General features: G+C 40.1%; 1 protein-coding gene across 3 annotated transcripts in view; it reads right to left on the bottom strand.

Moving 5' to 3' along the window:
- EFHC2 (EF-hand domain containing 2) overlaps positions 1-16,088 on the bottom strand; it is a 62,555-nt gene that overhangs the window by 25,987 nt on the left and 20,480 nt on the right. For all 3 annotated transcript variants that reach the window (XM_072852337.1, XM_072852355.1, XM_072852347.1), the window contains exons 4-8: positions 14,366-14,589; positions 11,194-11,445; positions 9,479-9,589; positions 9,023-9,161; positions 958-1,123 (exon numbers count right to left, since the gene is read on the bottom strand). In XM_072852337.1, coding sequence (XP_072708438.1) covers positions 958-1,123; positions 9,023-9,161; positions 9,479-9,589; positions 11,194-11,445; positions 14,366-14,589 — 892 coding nt within the window. The remainder of the gene's footprint in view (positions 1-957; positions 1,124-9,022; positions 9,162-9,478; positions 9,590-11,193; positions 11,446-14,365; positions 14,590-16,088) is intronic.

Raw genomic sequence — 16,088 nt, 5'->3', positions numbered from 1 at the left:
GTTTTAATCACTAAGAGATGCATTCTCCTGAGTTTTGTAACATACGTTAATTGTGTTATTCCTGGACCAAGAAGGAAAATGGCGTAAGATTCCCTACTTTGTCAAAAACAATTTTCAGCTTAAATTAACAGAACCAGCTCAAGTCAGCCTCATAGAAAGGAATCATTTTCAGGGGCAAATTACTTCTCTGCCACAGGTCTGGAATGAATTTGTATTCAAATTCAGTTGCAAATCAAGCTCCGACTTTCTTTCCAGAAAATGTATAAAGGAAGAACACATTTAGGCATGTATATTTTCAAATCAAATTCTGAATAGCAATACCTACTAGGATTTTCTCCACAAAATCAGGCCCACCAGATGATCTTACTAGTTGGAGGTTTGTTAAGTGATTGTGTTTTAAATAATTTACAGTACTGCTACATGCACTATCAATACATTCCCAAGCCTTTTTCTAATGGCTTTCTTCTTTTACAGAGGTTTTACAGGTGAACCTCTAGCATGTGACTTTGCTTTCTGCTTAGGCTTCAACAACCACTGTCTGACAAACCATTTAATAATGGAAAGTAAAGGGTTAATGGTTTAATATTGCTACAATAAATTGCATGAAATTCATCAGACAAAAAAGTAAATGCCAGAAAGTCAAACAGAAAAACAAATCAGTGTTGGACTGCTGAAGCATACAAAATTCCTAATTCCTGGACTAAGACTTCCATCAAATTCCCACTGCAGACAGCAGAAGGGAAGGAGGTGGGGGATGGCAGGGTCAGAATATTTGCCTTCTCAAAAGAGAAATTTTGCTGAGTTTGGAGAAAATTGGAGCACCATGTCACTAAACCAGTGCTCTAAAAGTCTGATGAGCTGCATATTTTGCTGAAAAAATGACATCCCTGTTTAACATTTATCTCCTTCACAAAAAGACATAATTTAAAAAGTTGGAATTATTTTTCACTGAAATACCTGTCTTTCTCCATGAACTTCTTGAAATCTTTTCGGGGAGGCTTGGGAAGCAGACCCATACAGGAACATAGAGAATCCTCTTCGGAACCAAATCCAGTATAAGGAGGAAACTTTTTTTCTGGTTTTGGAGGCGGTGGAGCCTTATATCGAACTGGGGTGAAATCCTCTACAACAAAGACAGCAAGACTTATTTATTACTGTTCTGATGAAGCCATTCTACTAAGAATTTAAACATCCAAAATAAATACTTATTAGCCTATTTCTGTAACAGAGCACTGATCAAAGTCAAACCAGGATCCCTCCTACTGTTACAGGGTAGAACAAGACTCCATAGAAGCCAACAGCAAAATCATTGTTTCTTCAAGGGTTTCAGGATTTCATCTATAATCTTAAAATGTTTGACAAATATCATTAAGATACACAGGCAAAAGGAAAGACAAATATAGTTTCAAAATGGGATAAAATAATAAATTAGTAAGTCTAAATTAATTTTTCAGTTTTATCCTTTGAGACAACATGATTAAGTAAGTACTTGGCTTACGAGTTTCCTACCCTCTGCTTTTTGCCAGAGGAAAATAAATACATAAATAAATAAAATTTTATTCATTACTTAAATCATACATATATGAGAAGAATTGAAGCTAATAGCTTCAGTCCACATCTCACTTTATCCAGTTTCGGAAGCTTTGTTTCTCTTCAATTTTCCCCAGTCTCAAGTCTTTCCTCGCAGTGATCAATGGTCCTGACTATCCCAGATACAAAGCAGGAGTTGACTCAGCAGAGACATGTCTGGTCAGGGACCTGCACTCACTTCCCATAGGGGTTGCTTTCAAAAGCCCTGCTGCCCCATGGTTCCTCCATACTCCTGTCTTGGTGAAAATCTTGCCTGTACCATTTGGCCCCTTGTTGCTTCCCTGCACTGCTCTTTCGCTGCAACACAGCTTCCAGCTGCCAGTGGGGTTCACATAAAACTTCAACACAGTAATACGGTCTGCTGGTTAAATAAGGTTAATGGAAAATGGAAAAGGTGAGAGGAAAAAAGTAACTTGTATATGGGAGAAAGTAAATGGGCAGACATGAGACAAATGAAGACATAAATCATAGGAACACAGGATAATTCAGGCTGGACAGGACCTCGGGAGGTCTCTAGCATGGTCTCCTGCTCAGGACAGGGTCAGCCCCAGGCCAGACCAGGCTGCTCAGGGCTGTGTCCAGTTGGGGCTTGAAACCTCCCAGGACAGAGCCTGCACAGCCTGCTCTGGCAGCCTGCCCCAGGGAGGAAAGTGTTTCCTGATACCCCACTCTAAGCCTCTTGTTTCCACTTATGTATGTTGTCTCACACCCTCCCGCTGTGTAACCCTGTGAAGAGCCAGGCTGCCTGGTCTCAGCAACCTCCCCAAGGGTGGGTGCAGGCAGCGGCTCAGGGCCCTTCCCAGGCTGAGCAAGCCCTGCTCCCCCAGGTGTTCCTCAGCCCTGACCGTCCTGGGGCCTCCCCTGAACTTGCCCTGGCTGGTCCATGTCTTTCCTGTCCTGGCAGACCCAAAAGGGGACACAGTACCTTGATGAGGTCTAAAGAGCGCAGAGCAGAGGGGGATAATCACTTTCCTCGATTTTCGGGTAGCCCAGGCTGCAGCTGGCCCCCTTTGCTGTGGCCCTAAGCCCAGCTTGCTGACCCCACAACCTGCAGAGCCCTTCCCACACCAAGACCAGCCTGCGTGGAATGGCATCACCTCCACAGCCTGGGTGGGCTGGAGATGCTGCCCTGAAGAAGGCAGAGCTGGCTGGGCTAGGAAGTGAAAGACAAACCCATGAGGCAAACTGGAAGACGACAGATCACAAACGGCAGCCCAGGGGGCAAAGAGTGATGTAAGTGGCCAGTGTATAAAAGTGGATCCCATGAAATAAAGGTTTTTTTTCTTTAAAACTTCACTTTTCTACCCAGAACTGAAGAGAAATGAATAACCTATTTGTAGCATGGGTTTCAGTGCAAAGAGAGGAGAATGACAAAACTGCAGTCACTTGGAACATTTTCTGAATTGCTTTGTGATTAAAATGTTTTAAACGTGGCTATATCAGAAGATCAAAGCAGCATACTCTCTTAAAATCTAACTTGCTTAACAGCAGCATTAAATTGAAAAATATAGAAGGCATTCAGATGTCAGAGTTTTTCTTTAACCTGAAAACACAATGGGATCTCCTTTGGCCTTTACCTCTCCGAAGAATATGGTCTGACTCAAAAAGCTAATACCTTCACCCCAATCAGTCACAAAGGGGTTTTGCAAAACCACGCCAACATTTTTCTCCGTAAGAACTACACGTGGCCTTTCTGTGACTCGGCAGTACAAAGGCCAAGCCATATGCAAAAGAAAGAGCGTTTACAAGTTTTCAAAGCAATCTTCACCATGAAAGAGCATGTGTGCATGTAAACATGCACCAAAACACTACTTTCTACATACTGTTTGTGACAAAATCGAGACATTTTCAGTGTGCCCCGTTAAGTAACTTCTACACGCGATTCTTGTTGCAAGCAACGCGGCGTGCGCAAATCCACACGCACGGAGACAGAAAGAACACCCCGGCACCGACAGGCACGGAGCTGGTGAGCGCTCAGCCACGCCGCGACCACGGCCGCGCCGGCGGCAGGGCCCGGGCCGGGCTCCACAGAGCGGCCTTCCCGCCGCCGCGGGGCCGGGCACAGGGCACGGGAGCCCCGAGCGCGCGGTTCCCGCGCTCCCACAGCGCCACCTAGTGGCCGCGCGGCGGGGCCGGCGGCGGCGGTCCCCGCCCCGCGTCACTCGCTCCCCTCACCGCCCGGCGCCGAGGTCGGCGGCTCGGGTGCTTCCCATGAGGGTCTCGGTGCTGTTTATAAACCGTAACGTTCATTATTTTTTAGTTACGCACTAGGTTAGTCTGAAGTGATATCTTCTCCCTCCAAGTCTGGATGCTTGTAGCAGCGTATTTTAGCGGAAGCAAAGCCCGTCTCTTCGCACGGTTGCAAATAATACGCTTGCTGCCGAAAGAGTTTGGGAGGCCAGGACGTTCAGTTGAACTGACAAACTCAAAAGGCAAGCTCATGTGTTTACACGCAGGTCACAGTGTATGCACATTAACACTCACGCATAAGGCATCCATTAAGAAATGCTAAAGCACTTCCCTTTGTATGTACTTTAGCACATGTGGATGAAAATTAGATTTATAAACTAAAAGGAAACTACAAATTAAGAGGAATACTGTGTTAGCCCCAGAGAGTACATTAAATTCCTCATAACCCAAGCATGGGGTAAACGAAGTCCAAAGATAAGTTCAACGCTTTGGTTCCCATCCTTTCCCTGATGTAAAATGAGCTTGCTTCGTTCAGATTCACTGAACACAAACATCCAGCCTCGTGCCACCTACAGCTTCCAGGATTTTAAAGGATTATGTATTCAGATTCTCTCCTGTGAATGAGGAAATTCAGACAGAAATGGAGAAATGGAGAAATACAGTTTATGGAACTAGTTAAAAACTCATTTCTGCAACTTTTGAACAGCCAGCTAGGTGCAATAGACTAATAGCCACACCTGAGCTCAAAACTTGTTTCATCTTTGCTCTGCCACACACCATTAGGGTAGAATCAGACAGACAGCTTGCACTTACACTAAATAAAATGCACTCCTCTCAAGGTTATCACTGTTTCTTAAGAAAATTACCTCTGTCCAGTCTGGAAAAGGAAACAATGCTCTCTTCTTCCAGGCTGTAACACTTTCAGTGTGAATTTACAGTGAGTAGAGGGTAAATTGAAAGTCCGGGATTACAAATTTCTACTTCCAGAAAGAATAGCACAGGTATTTTCCTCATGGACAGTTTCACCCCTTGTTACTGCATCAACTGATGCCCAGCAGGAGATGGGCTGGCCCTAGGGGTTTTATTTCACCTAGTATATCAAACACGTATCACATACTAGTTACTTTTTCTCATGACATCAAAGCCTGAGTGAGATCTGAACAAGCACTGGGAACAGCAAGAAACAAAACAGCTCCAGCCACATCTTTAGCATATAAACAATTTGACGATGGCACAGCCTTCTTCATAAGAAACACTGAATTCCTCAAAAATAATTTGTTGCCACGGAGGCAGCATTAAACCACCTTGAATGAGCTTGTCTGCTTTCAGTTTCAATATACACTGTAAGATTTTTATATACATTGTAAGATTACCGTCGGCCCTCAGTCGAAGAACTGTAGGGAAGCCCTCGTGTTAGATAAAAACGTATTTCAAGGAAGAGTTAAGCACTACATACTTTGGATTAGAGTGATAACCATATTGAATATCAGTATATAGCAGGCAGGCAAGAAATTCTCCCTTCAGAGGAAGAGGACAGACACCTCTGAGCATTACAGCCAAGAACAGGAGAGAGAAGTCACACTAGCCTTGGACAATTTAAGAGGTGACAATAACCTGGAGGGATGACATTGTTAACATGACGTTCTCCATACATAAGAGGTGTATAGCAAACAGCTGAGACGTGTTTTTTGTGCAAGTCTGTTTCACAGTTAGGTAAGAAGTAAAATAAGAAGGCAATACCACCATCTTCACAACTCTTAAATGCAGGATTAAAGACAATCTAGGGCTCACAGAACTGTCCATGGAACTAAAACATGACAGTGTTTATTCTGATTCAAACAAAATCTCCTTTTACAGTCTTACTTCATGATTATTCCAGTTACCTGAGCAAAAAAGGCATCTGTAAATGCACAAGTATACTTAGAAGCCGCTGCTCAGCCTCCACCACATGTAGCAGAGAGGTTAGACGCCAGAGAGACTCTCATCTCTGACGCGTCTAGTGAAAATTGGCAGCAGGCTTTAATGCCCCCACTGAGGGAAAAGGGAGAAGTCAGCTGTTATCCAGCAGCAGCTGCCTGGCCAAAAGCACACATGTACTGGCCAGCCCATCACCCCGCACGCTGCTCTGCCCAGGCAGCAGGTCAGAGAGGGAGCCTGAGAAATGAGGGGGTGGGAGGGCGAGGAGAGCTGGGACAGGAGAGGGATCACAGGGTGCTGCGAAAAGGCGTAACAGACAGGCTTGGGAGGTGCTAGGACATTGAAGAAAAGTCAGTGGGAAACCAGATTTTTCTGGTTTTGTTCCTTCAGGAACAATCTGTTTTTTAAGAAAGAACACTTCATACTCAACTCTGTGCTAAGATACTGTATTCAGTGAGAAGAATGAGTATCAGCTTCCCCCCACTGCACATCAGTATATTTCATGTTTTACCTGGGTGACCACAACACCTACGTTGCTATAGAACATTCTTCTCCTTCTCTGAGGCTGCACTAGCAAGTCTGGACAGATAATATCACACATTAAGGCATTTTCTCTTCCATTGATAGCTATTGAAGGGCATTAGCTATTGTTTACCCATGGAAGAGCTCTCCTTTGCTTTTCACAAACAGTATAAAAAGCAAAACAGGCAAAACCAACATTGGAAATATATAAGATATCATAATCATGCACTTCAAGGGAAATCTAAACTGCTCCTAATTCTCCTAAAGGGCAAATTCCTTGGCAAGCAACTTATGCTGAAACTGCAGAGTCAAAAATAAATGTCAGCCCCTTTAATGGCTTTGGCAGAAGAGTATAAATTGAAGGGGAGTAATGTGAAAACACAACAACAAACAGCTGGATTGATGCCGTGAGGTGCTGAGCACTGTGCCTTGATGTAAGAACTCATTTATCCACTTGCTTACTCTTACTCAAGTAAAAGGTCTCCCTGGACTCAAGCTGCAATTAAGCACGTTTCAGTGTTTAATTGGATGGGAGCAGAATGCCGGGCACTTTGTGGGACTGAGCCCACTGAGAGTACCTTGTACGTCCACCAGACACAAACAAAATTTGTAACTCGCTAAGAATGAAAGGTGAACCCTAACACTTTTTCTCTCAAAACTTGCTTCTAAGCCAAAAATTACCCTGATTCTACTCTTAGCCCCTTCTAGCTAAAACGTCATACCTACATTTTTTAAATCCTGATGGGGGAAACAGGAAAGAATTTCACAGCAAATTGCGAGAATCTCTTAGCTCTAAGAAAGTGTATATTTTCTGTGAACAAGACAGGCAGCATCAAGATGGATGGGTTTTTTGTGTTAGCCAGTCTCTGCCATCATGTATCCTTAAAGGCATGTGCAAAACACTTCCCAGTTTCCTGAAGGTCTCGACTAGAGCACACCTTTGTGTGTTTTGTGTTAAGGAGGCAGACAAACTGGAGAGAGTACTGAGAAAAACCAGAAAAATTATCACAGATATAAAGGAATGCACTAGGGAGGAAGACTGAAAGGTTTCCCCTAGCACCAAACGGCCTGGGAAGGGAGTAAGGTGGTAAGATGGTGTATCGGAAAGTGTTCAAATATATACGAGGTTGTTAGAAAAAGAGGATACTGATCAGTTGTTCTCCATGTCCAACAAAGGTAAGACAAAAAAGTTACTCTCAGTTTACACAAACCAGCTTCAGAGTAGCTATTAAGCAGCATTTCTAACTATGAGGTTAGGACAAGATACCTCAGGAGGCAGAGAGATCTCCTCTACTGGAGGATGCTGATAAAAGGCTATACAAACATCAGCCAGTGACAGGTTATGCACATACACTATCCTGCCTCAGAACAATGGGAATCAACTAGATCACCTATGGTCCCAGTTTTCTAGAACTCTACACATCAGGAACTTCTGACTTCTCCTAACTTGCAAAGCACCTAACTCTAACATCCAGAGACATAACCAGAAATTACTGAGCCAGCATTATAGGAGGGGAAGAGCCTTTGCATTTGCGTAGCCCTTGGCTGCCTTGCTTGGTTGAAACAGAATGGTCAGCTGCATTTCATTGCTCACTGTGAGTAAGAAATCCCCATTCACTGTTCCAGGATATTTTACTCACAGAGAGGATATTGCTGCCAAACAGTGGCAGCGGTCTTGGCTGAAAAAATTCTCAGGGAAGAACCCCCTGTTTTGCATCTCTGGCGTTAGACTCACTATTATTATACATAATACTATGGTTATTGAATATGGCTTCCTCACACACTGGCTAGTATAAGAAAAGATCTATTTTGGTACAGACATGCCAAGCTATTATTAAAAAAGTCCTAATGAGACATGTTTTACCAATTAAGAAATTTAGTGTTGTAATGGTAGCGCTACATCATTTAATTCCCTCAATGCAGCAGACAAGCTTTGATCCAAACACTACACTCTATCTAATCACAAGTCAAGCTGAAAGAAATAGTCTACCCAGGTATTTTGTTTCACAATGTCAGAGAAAGGCCATAGTAGGATTCTTTGAACCAACTCTGAACAGTCAGACACTTAGCTATATTATTGAATGAATAAGCTGCCAGAAATTAACTAAGTTGTTTTTGCAGGAAGATGTCCATAATAGAACCATTAGCAAGTCCAACTGAGGGAATTCAAAGACAGATAAACGAAAGCCCCTATTGTTATACACTTCCAAAATGCTTTTCCATTATGGACATAGCTGCTAAATGTTTCCAGAATTCACTGCTGAAATTTCACAGGATACATACTCTAATGGTCCAGAATACATAAAACTGCGTTGTAAAAACCAATAATGTGACAGACTACTACTGTCGTGTCAGAAAATCTTATTATGTGAGGATTCTGACATCCATATAAAATGAAACATAGTACAATGGGCAATAATTGAGCAATAAATGAATTCTACTTACCCACTCGCTACATGCTCTTTATTTTCTGACTGTAAACACAGCTATTGGAATGGGAGGGGGAAGGAGAGAAGAATTGGCAGTCTATCCATATGACTATTTTGTCATTCTGGTTTTAAAATAGAGGCAGTTAGGAACAGAACATGCACTTTATGTGTTAGTTTTCAATGGAGTAACATATAAGAAAGCCCTTCTGGATCACCTGCAAAATTACTGCTTTGCTGTTTAACAGCCTACAACAGATTGTTATTGCTAAAGGTTTTAATGAACATGTTTTGTCAGTAATAAAATTCAAAGACAGCTCTGTCAAACTCAGAAGTATAAAAATACTCATAAGGAAAGGATAATTATCACTACTTACCGATTCCATACTTTGTCCTGTAATACTCTTTAGTGAATTCATCACAATCACATAGCATTACTTTCCTTCCCCAAACATTAATTACTGCCCCTATTTTCAGGTCACTGTCTCTGTAAAATTCCTGATGCACTGCTCCTGTCTAATAAAAGAGGGAATAGCAGCTCTATAAATCTCAGAATCCCACAACCTTTCTTAAAATCTAGGTCATTTAGTGCGTGTGATTTAAAATATAACATTCATGGTCCATTTGCAAGTATTTTTCACCCCATGCTAAGCTACCTCACTTTCACAAACATGGAATTTACATACAATAAATTTCAGTAGTTTTCATTTGAGCTATTCTCCAGTGGCAACACAATTTTATAAATAGCTCTGTTGTAGAGGATAACCACCACAGAAATGACAAAAACTACTATAAAGACATTCAACAGCTGGAGGCATTCAATAATATCTGACCTTACGATTGTCCAGAATGTAACGGCCTCTGTTTCCTACTAACTTTCCAAATACATTGAGAACAGTACGACTGGTGATTGTGCCCGGCTGATACAGCCCAGTGGGAGCATACTGCAAGAAAAGAGACCAACTCTTAAGAAATACAGTTAACAGTCAGGAAAGAGAACTCAGTTACCTTAGAGCTAGCAGGTTTTTTACAGACTGACTGTTATTGTAGTATCTTCTTGGGAGAATTTTTAGTAAATTCAAAGGTAGGAGTACACCACCGAACAAAAGCCAGTGTATATGTCAAAAGCCAGTATGCACGCCAGAAGAAGCATTCAGAATCTTACTGTGTATCTAAGAGTAAAGTCTCCTTTTTCTTGGAAGCAAGCAGAAAGCAAAGGTTAGCACACCCAAAGCAGCATATCCTTGTCAACATCTGCTCTAAGGGCTATTATTTTGATTGGTAATAATTATAAAAACATGCAAAAGAACCACTCAGGGTTGGTCCTACTGTGCTGACCACTGCACAAATACAAGGGATTCAAGGAAGCATGATTCTACTGGCAAAAATGTTAGTATTTTTGTTTCTATTGTAAGTTTCAAAATTACAATAGTAATTTATCCCAGAAATATCAAACTTAATACGCCAACACATTAAATTTTTAAAATCATGAGCAAACTGCTGATGCAGGGTAACCAAAGTGGGTTATTTTGTCATACCACCTTCCCTAACATCACAACTTTTGACTGATCTCCTCTGCTGTCCTTTTCAAAATTACCACTGAATTCAGAGGAAGAAGCCAGCCCTTAAAATTGCAACATGCACTTCAATGGTAGACGGGGTCAGTCAGCATAGAGCCACTGCTAAATCAGCATCTCAGAACACAGGATGCACAAAGTGAGAACACTGCAATATTTTACTGTTAGGTTTTTACTATAAAATCTCATGTACATGTACGGCATCACAAATAGATTACCAGTATTAGAAGGAAAGAAGGGAAAAGATTCCCCAGTGTTTTAGTCCATCTGTGGGTTGATGCTATTCTATCATCAGGATCTGTTTGGCGTGATACAGAAGTGTATTCAGCTCGTTAATTTTATAATCAGAATAGGTTACAGAGGACTCAAGCCCCTTGAAGATTTCTTTGAGAGGAGCCTTCTCAAATAAGCTCCTGATTAGTACCTGACAAAGCTTATTTATGGATTCCTATTGATTTTAACTAGCTTTGCATAAGATCCCAAATCTAGGAACACAATTTTAAGAAATTGCTACATTTGCTACAAAGAAGTAATGTTATGGAATACTAAAACTGGACTTTTCCAAAGGTTCCAAATATAAATCATATGGATCAAACCTGAATTCACCTCAGTTTTACATTACTTTATCTATCAATATTAATTAATTTTCTGGACTTCCATTACTGCACAGCTTTATTAATACATTTACCTTAATATACTAATATGGGAGAAAGGAAATCACAGGATATCTTTCTGCCTAAATTTTCTCTCCTTTTAATTTAAGCATGACAAGCCTAAACTTATTTTTTTCCATCACTTATTAAGTTATTATATGAATGTGTGTAAAACCTAAATTATACAATTATGATTAATACTCTGATAACACTTTCTAAATATCATTACAATCCTAACACAGGATTTTCAAAACAAGGCATTTAGTATTTCTTAATTAGTGGAAGAATTCAAAATAAGCTGAAATTTTCATTCTTCACCTTTGGAAGCTTATCTCTTTTGAGGAAAAGTGGAACTGCATCCCGGCCTGAGTTTACTGGTATAATTTCTTTTATATCAATAGTATCATCAGACAAATAATAGTGCAGAACAAGTTCCCGTGGGTCATGAAACATGGATTCTGGGTCATCCCACACACAGAAAAAACGTAAAACATGTCCATTATGCTCCAGAAATTGTTTCAAAGTGTCAATGCGCTCATAAGGGCGCAATGGCTTCATGCTATCCAGAATCTGCAGATAAAGGAGAAATTAAGAGAAACACCTTTTTAATTATTTGCTCTTAAAAACAGGACACCAAACTGCAGGGTACCATCTAATCTTAGAACATGCTTTTAGGATTTTCAGATACCAGCACACAATTACAATACATGAAACGCTATTTATGCCATTACCAAAGAACTATTTACAGGGTTTCTGTGCTCTCGGAAAATATATGAAAACAATTTTGGATTGGTTTTGATCCTTGTTTTTCTTGCAACAAGGTCCTTCAGATCAGAAAATTGTTAAATTATTTATAGTACAGCTCACATTTTCAACAAATTGCCCATGGTAATCAGAGGACTACAACTCCAAATAGCATCACCCTTCCTGATTTACTTCCTTGAAAATTATTTTTATAGATGATGTGGTATAAAGAATTAGTTCTTTCTTTTTCCCTTTGGCTTTTCTTTCTGTTAGCTTTAAAACATAGTTAATTAACTTTTGATTCAAGTCATACAGTTGGCAGGTACTGGGTATGTATGTTCTCCTCTCAATATACACCCATAGGTCTGAAAAGGAATAGCAAATTTCCAACTAAAAATATATTCCAGCTGATGTGATCTATGAGAAGATGCTATCTACAGTCATGGTTGCTGCAAAACCAGTAGCACCGCATTAAATTGGATCCCATGATGATGATTCAATCCGAGGACTGCATTTACATACCGTTAGTTACAGTCACATATATAAACGTTGTTCTGAACAAGGTGTTTTTCCTAAGTCAAAATCCATCATGCCCAAAGTGGGTTAAAGGGGCAAGACAGACCTTCTAATCTACAAAATTATATGCAATTGCTTCCAAAGGAGAACGGTGACGGACATCAATCACACACTGTAAGCTCAGCTGTCTGAACAGAAAGAACTGTTGACTATGGGCAGTTTATATCGTCTACATTTCTGTTTATCCACTGATACATCTGCTGGCCTTAAAAATCTGAGAGGGAAAAGGCCCATTCTTTCAGAGCACCCAATCTTAAAATAAGGAGAGCAGAACCAAGTTTTTCCTGCCAATGTCCTTGCTGATCTGCAGCACTCTTTCCATTTCAGGCATCATCATACTCATATGCATGGTATTTACCATCCCAGTACTATCTTTCCTTCTTCCTGACCCTTGAAGATGCAGTGAGCGACCAAATAACAGCCACAGAGCCAGATAACATCACCATCCATGGGATATCATCTCCAACAATACAGAAATATGAATCTAAGGGTCTTGCTACATTTTTCATTGGTCTCATTTTCTATCTCATCATATTCCTTCTTTTCCTTTGTACCTTCATTTTCTGGCCATCTGTCCTATTAGGAGTCTGGTGCAAACCTATTTAATTTTGATCAAAGCAGTCCAGAGCAATCCACCCTTAATAAATAAAAAAAATTACCTTCCACAAATTAGTCGCAGGAAAGTGAGAGCACAAAGCAGCCAGAATTTGCTAGATAACTTTTCTGTAATTTCTCAACAACTGAGAATATTAAGACATAGATTTCAGTAATTTTTGGTCTTCTGATGCTCTTATTTCTCAAACCTTTTTCCCCTCTCCATTCTCTTTAGGCACACATATGCACAATACTTGAATGTTTTGCTTGTTGTTTTTACAACAACAACAAAAAATCTAAGCAGGTTATGCAGTACCATACATAATGTTGACACGGTCTGCCAGTATCAAGACAACTCAGCATGTGTTAATACACACTTGTTACCTACAAGGCCTGAGTAAGGGAAAAGCAGCCCATGGCCAGCCTGAGTCACCACTACACAGAACCAGGAGATGTATTACAAATACTACTTTTCACTGGGGGACTGCAAAAAGCCTGAAAGCATGAATGAAGTGAAACCAGCATGTTGGCCTCAGAGTGCCTCAAAGACATGCAAACGGTCCTACACATCCCAGTCATAATTACCTTCCATTTTTGCTGCTGAGAGCTGCAGCAGTTTTCTCAATAGGAGGATTAAGTTGAATGCAACAGACACGTGTAGTATTTGTTGCTTTCAGAGTACTAGGCTGGATCTATCACAACAGGCTGCATATCATGGGCCAACAGTCCTAACAGAGTCAGGTCAAGAGAAAAATACAGTGCCATTTGCACTCACATTCATCAAGAAAAACAGAAGTGAAAGAAACTGTCATTACCCCCTACAGAAAACATCACTCCCACTACTATTCCCAGAGAAAAGATCCCAAATCCTGCAGAGAGGAATCCACATAGCATCCAGGAGCTGCGAGTGAGATTTTTGGAGGAGGTGTGTATGTGTTCCCATATACTCATAAAAGAGGGAACTGCATTCAAACAAAATCTCACAAGTCTTAAAACTGCAGAGTGCTGGGTTCTGTGTGGCAGCAGAATTTGCTTGACACATGCAAAGAGCTGTTAATAACATGTGGGGTAGAGATGAAGGATGACATATGAATAGATCAAGTAAGTGTGTCTGCAGAAAGCCATGGATGTGCTTGAACCACAATTCCAATTAGATCTTCCTTTAAACACTTATTATAATTAGTGTTTATTATCATTAAATTAGCTCTGTTTATTATCATTAAATTAGCTCTAAGCAAAATCATAAGGAGAACATATAATAGGTCCATTTTTTTTCTTTTCAGTTTAATATGGAAAGGTTTATTTTATTTTTACCAATTAATTTTGTTCTGTTTCAAAAGGTGTGTGAACACATCAGGAGAAAATCAGTTATATTTGGGACCTCACTATGTTAGTACAATGAGCCGTATAACAAAATTTTAAAAAGCAAGTTTTCTCTTGTGATTCATTATGTTGAAATAGCTACCTCTACATACTTTCTGTTTGCTATTAGAGAAATATTTTATATAATGGATATTACTAATAGCAATGGCACTTTTATTAAAATCAAGTTTTCACTATTACTGCCTCATCTGACCTTTTGCCGCTCTTTGGTGTATGGGTCATCTGGACGACCTGCGGGAGGATATAATCTAACTCCCATCTTCCTCAGAAAATTTTTTGTGAATTGGTCACAATCTATAATCTTATATCTTCGGGCATAAAGGATTACTTCTATGTTGATATTGAAATGATCTATAGTATAGAACTGATCTTCATGAGGAGGTGGAAGTGGAATCCGATGACGTCGAACAATAGTTCCTGTAAAAGAATTAGAATAAATTCATAGAGTGAATATCCTTTGCTTTAAGGATCACTTCACAGACTTGCTAATTTTCTATGCTGATATGATCAAAACAGATTAAGCCATATGGGTCAAACAAAATTATCCTTTATTCAGCAAAAGAACTATTAGGTAAGAGGATCCTTTTTACTAACAACAATACACACACTGATCGTCTTCTAGAACCTCAAGTTCTAGTATTTGACTTAATACAGAAAATTACCACCTTCTGGAGCAAACTGGAAACCACCGGAATAAATCCCGATGTGTTGCTGCAAACGTAACAGGTTAGTATTTTTTCAACAAGAATAGCAAAGATCCTGCTCTCATTAAGGAAAGAGATGTCTTTTTTACTTTTTCTGAGAAGCAAAGCAGTCTCCAGTACTCACTAGTATCATTAATTTTTCTTTAAAAAAAAAACCACACAAAAAGTTGTGCAAAAAAACATGTGGCAGGGGTGTATAGTAGGGACTAGATTTGTCTATGCTCTGCAGGGTGAGGAGAGCCATATATAGCTAAGGTCAGAGAAAAAAACTGCCCTACCAAGGAAAAAAAGCGTGGTCTATCAAGCATGGAAGCAGGCGCATTCAACTGAGCTTCATAAAGGAGCAAACTGAAAGTAGAGACAACTGAGATGAATTGGGCTGATTGCTGGGCTACAGTAGAAAAATGTAAATATTGATATATCTCAGAAATACAGAGCCAGGAACTCATAACCCATAGTATAACAGGAACACTATCCAAAAAGAAAAAGAAAGGGAAAATAAAAGGAACAAAGAAAAAAGAGAGGCATTTTAACTTTGTTAAAGTAAGTACACACTTAAGTTTTCTTCTTTATAGTCTTTAAATGAAAGGACTGTTATTCTGGGGCCATCGTATTTGTTTACATTTACCACATTAAAAGAGAAGGAATCTGCTATTGGTCTATCAGCTGAAAACTCACAAATACATTGATGAATTGGATAATGCTTCAAAAGTACACACTGCTGAAAATTAAGAGACCTTCTCTCATATGGAAATGTTGAGAGAGCTGGGTCTGTTCAGCCTGGAGCAGAGGTGGCTCAGAAGGGGGATTTTATCAAAGTTTATAAATACCTGATTCCATCCAAACACAAGAAAACACTTTTTTACTGTGACGGTGATGAAACATGGGAACAGGCTGTTCAAAAAATATTGTAGAGTCTCCATCCTTGGAGATACTTAAAACCCACCTGGACACAGCCCTGGGCAGCTGGCTCTAGCTGATCCTGCTTTGAGTAGGGCGTTTGGACTAGACAATCTTTAGATATCCCTTTCAACCTCAACAATTCTGTAATACTACAAGTATTTTAGAAACAACTTATAAGCTACAGCCTCAGTAGGTTAAACAAATATGTAGCGCATACATTAAAGAAAGGTATGCAGCTGCATGTATGACAAGCTATGATTTATTCTGAGTGAAGTCAGAGTTCACAAAGAACAGCAGATTGGCAGAGCT

Source organism: Ciconia boyciana, chromosome 1, assembly GCF_034638445.1.
Source record: "Ciconia boyciana chromosome 1, ASM3463844v1, whole genome shotgun sequence".
Lineage (NCBI taxonomy): Eukaryota > Metazoa > Chordata > Aves > Ciconiiformes > Ciconiidae > Ciconia > Ciconia boyciana.
The sequence above is the reverse complement of the archived record's forward strand: the minus strand, read 5'-3'. Positions and strand labels throughout refer to the sequence as shown.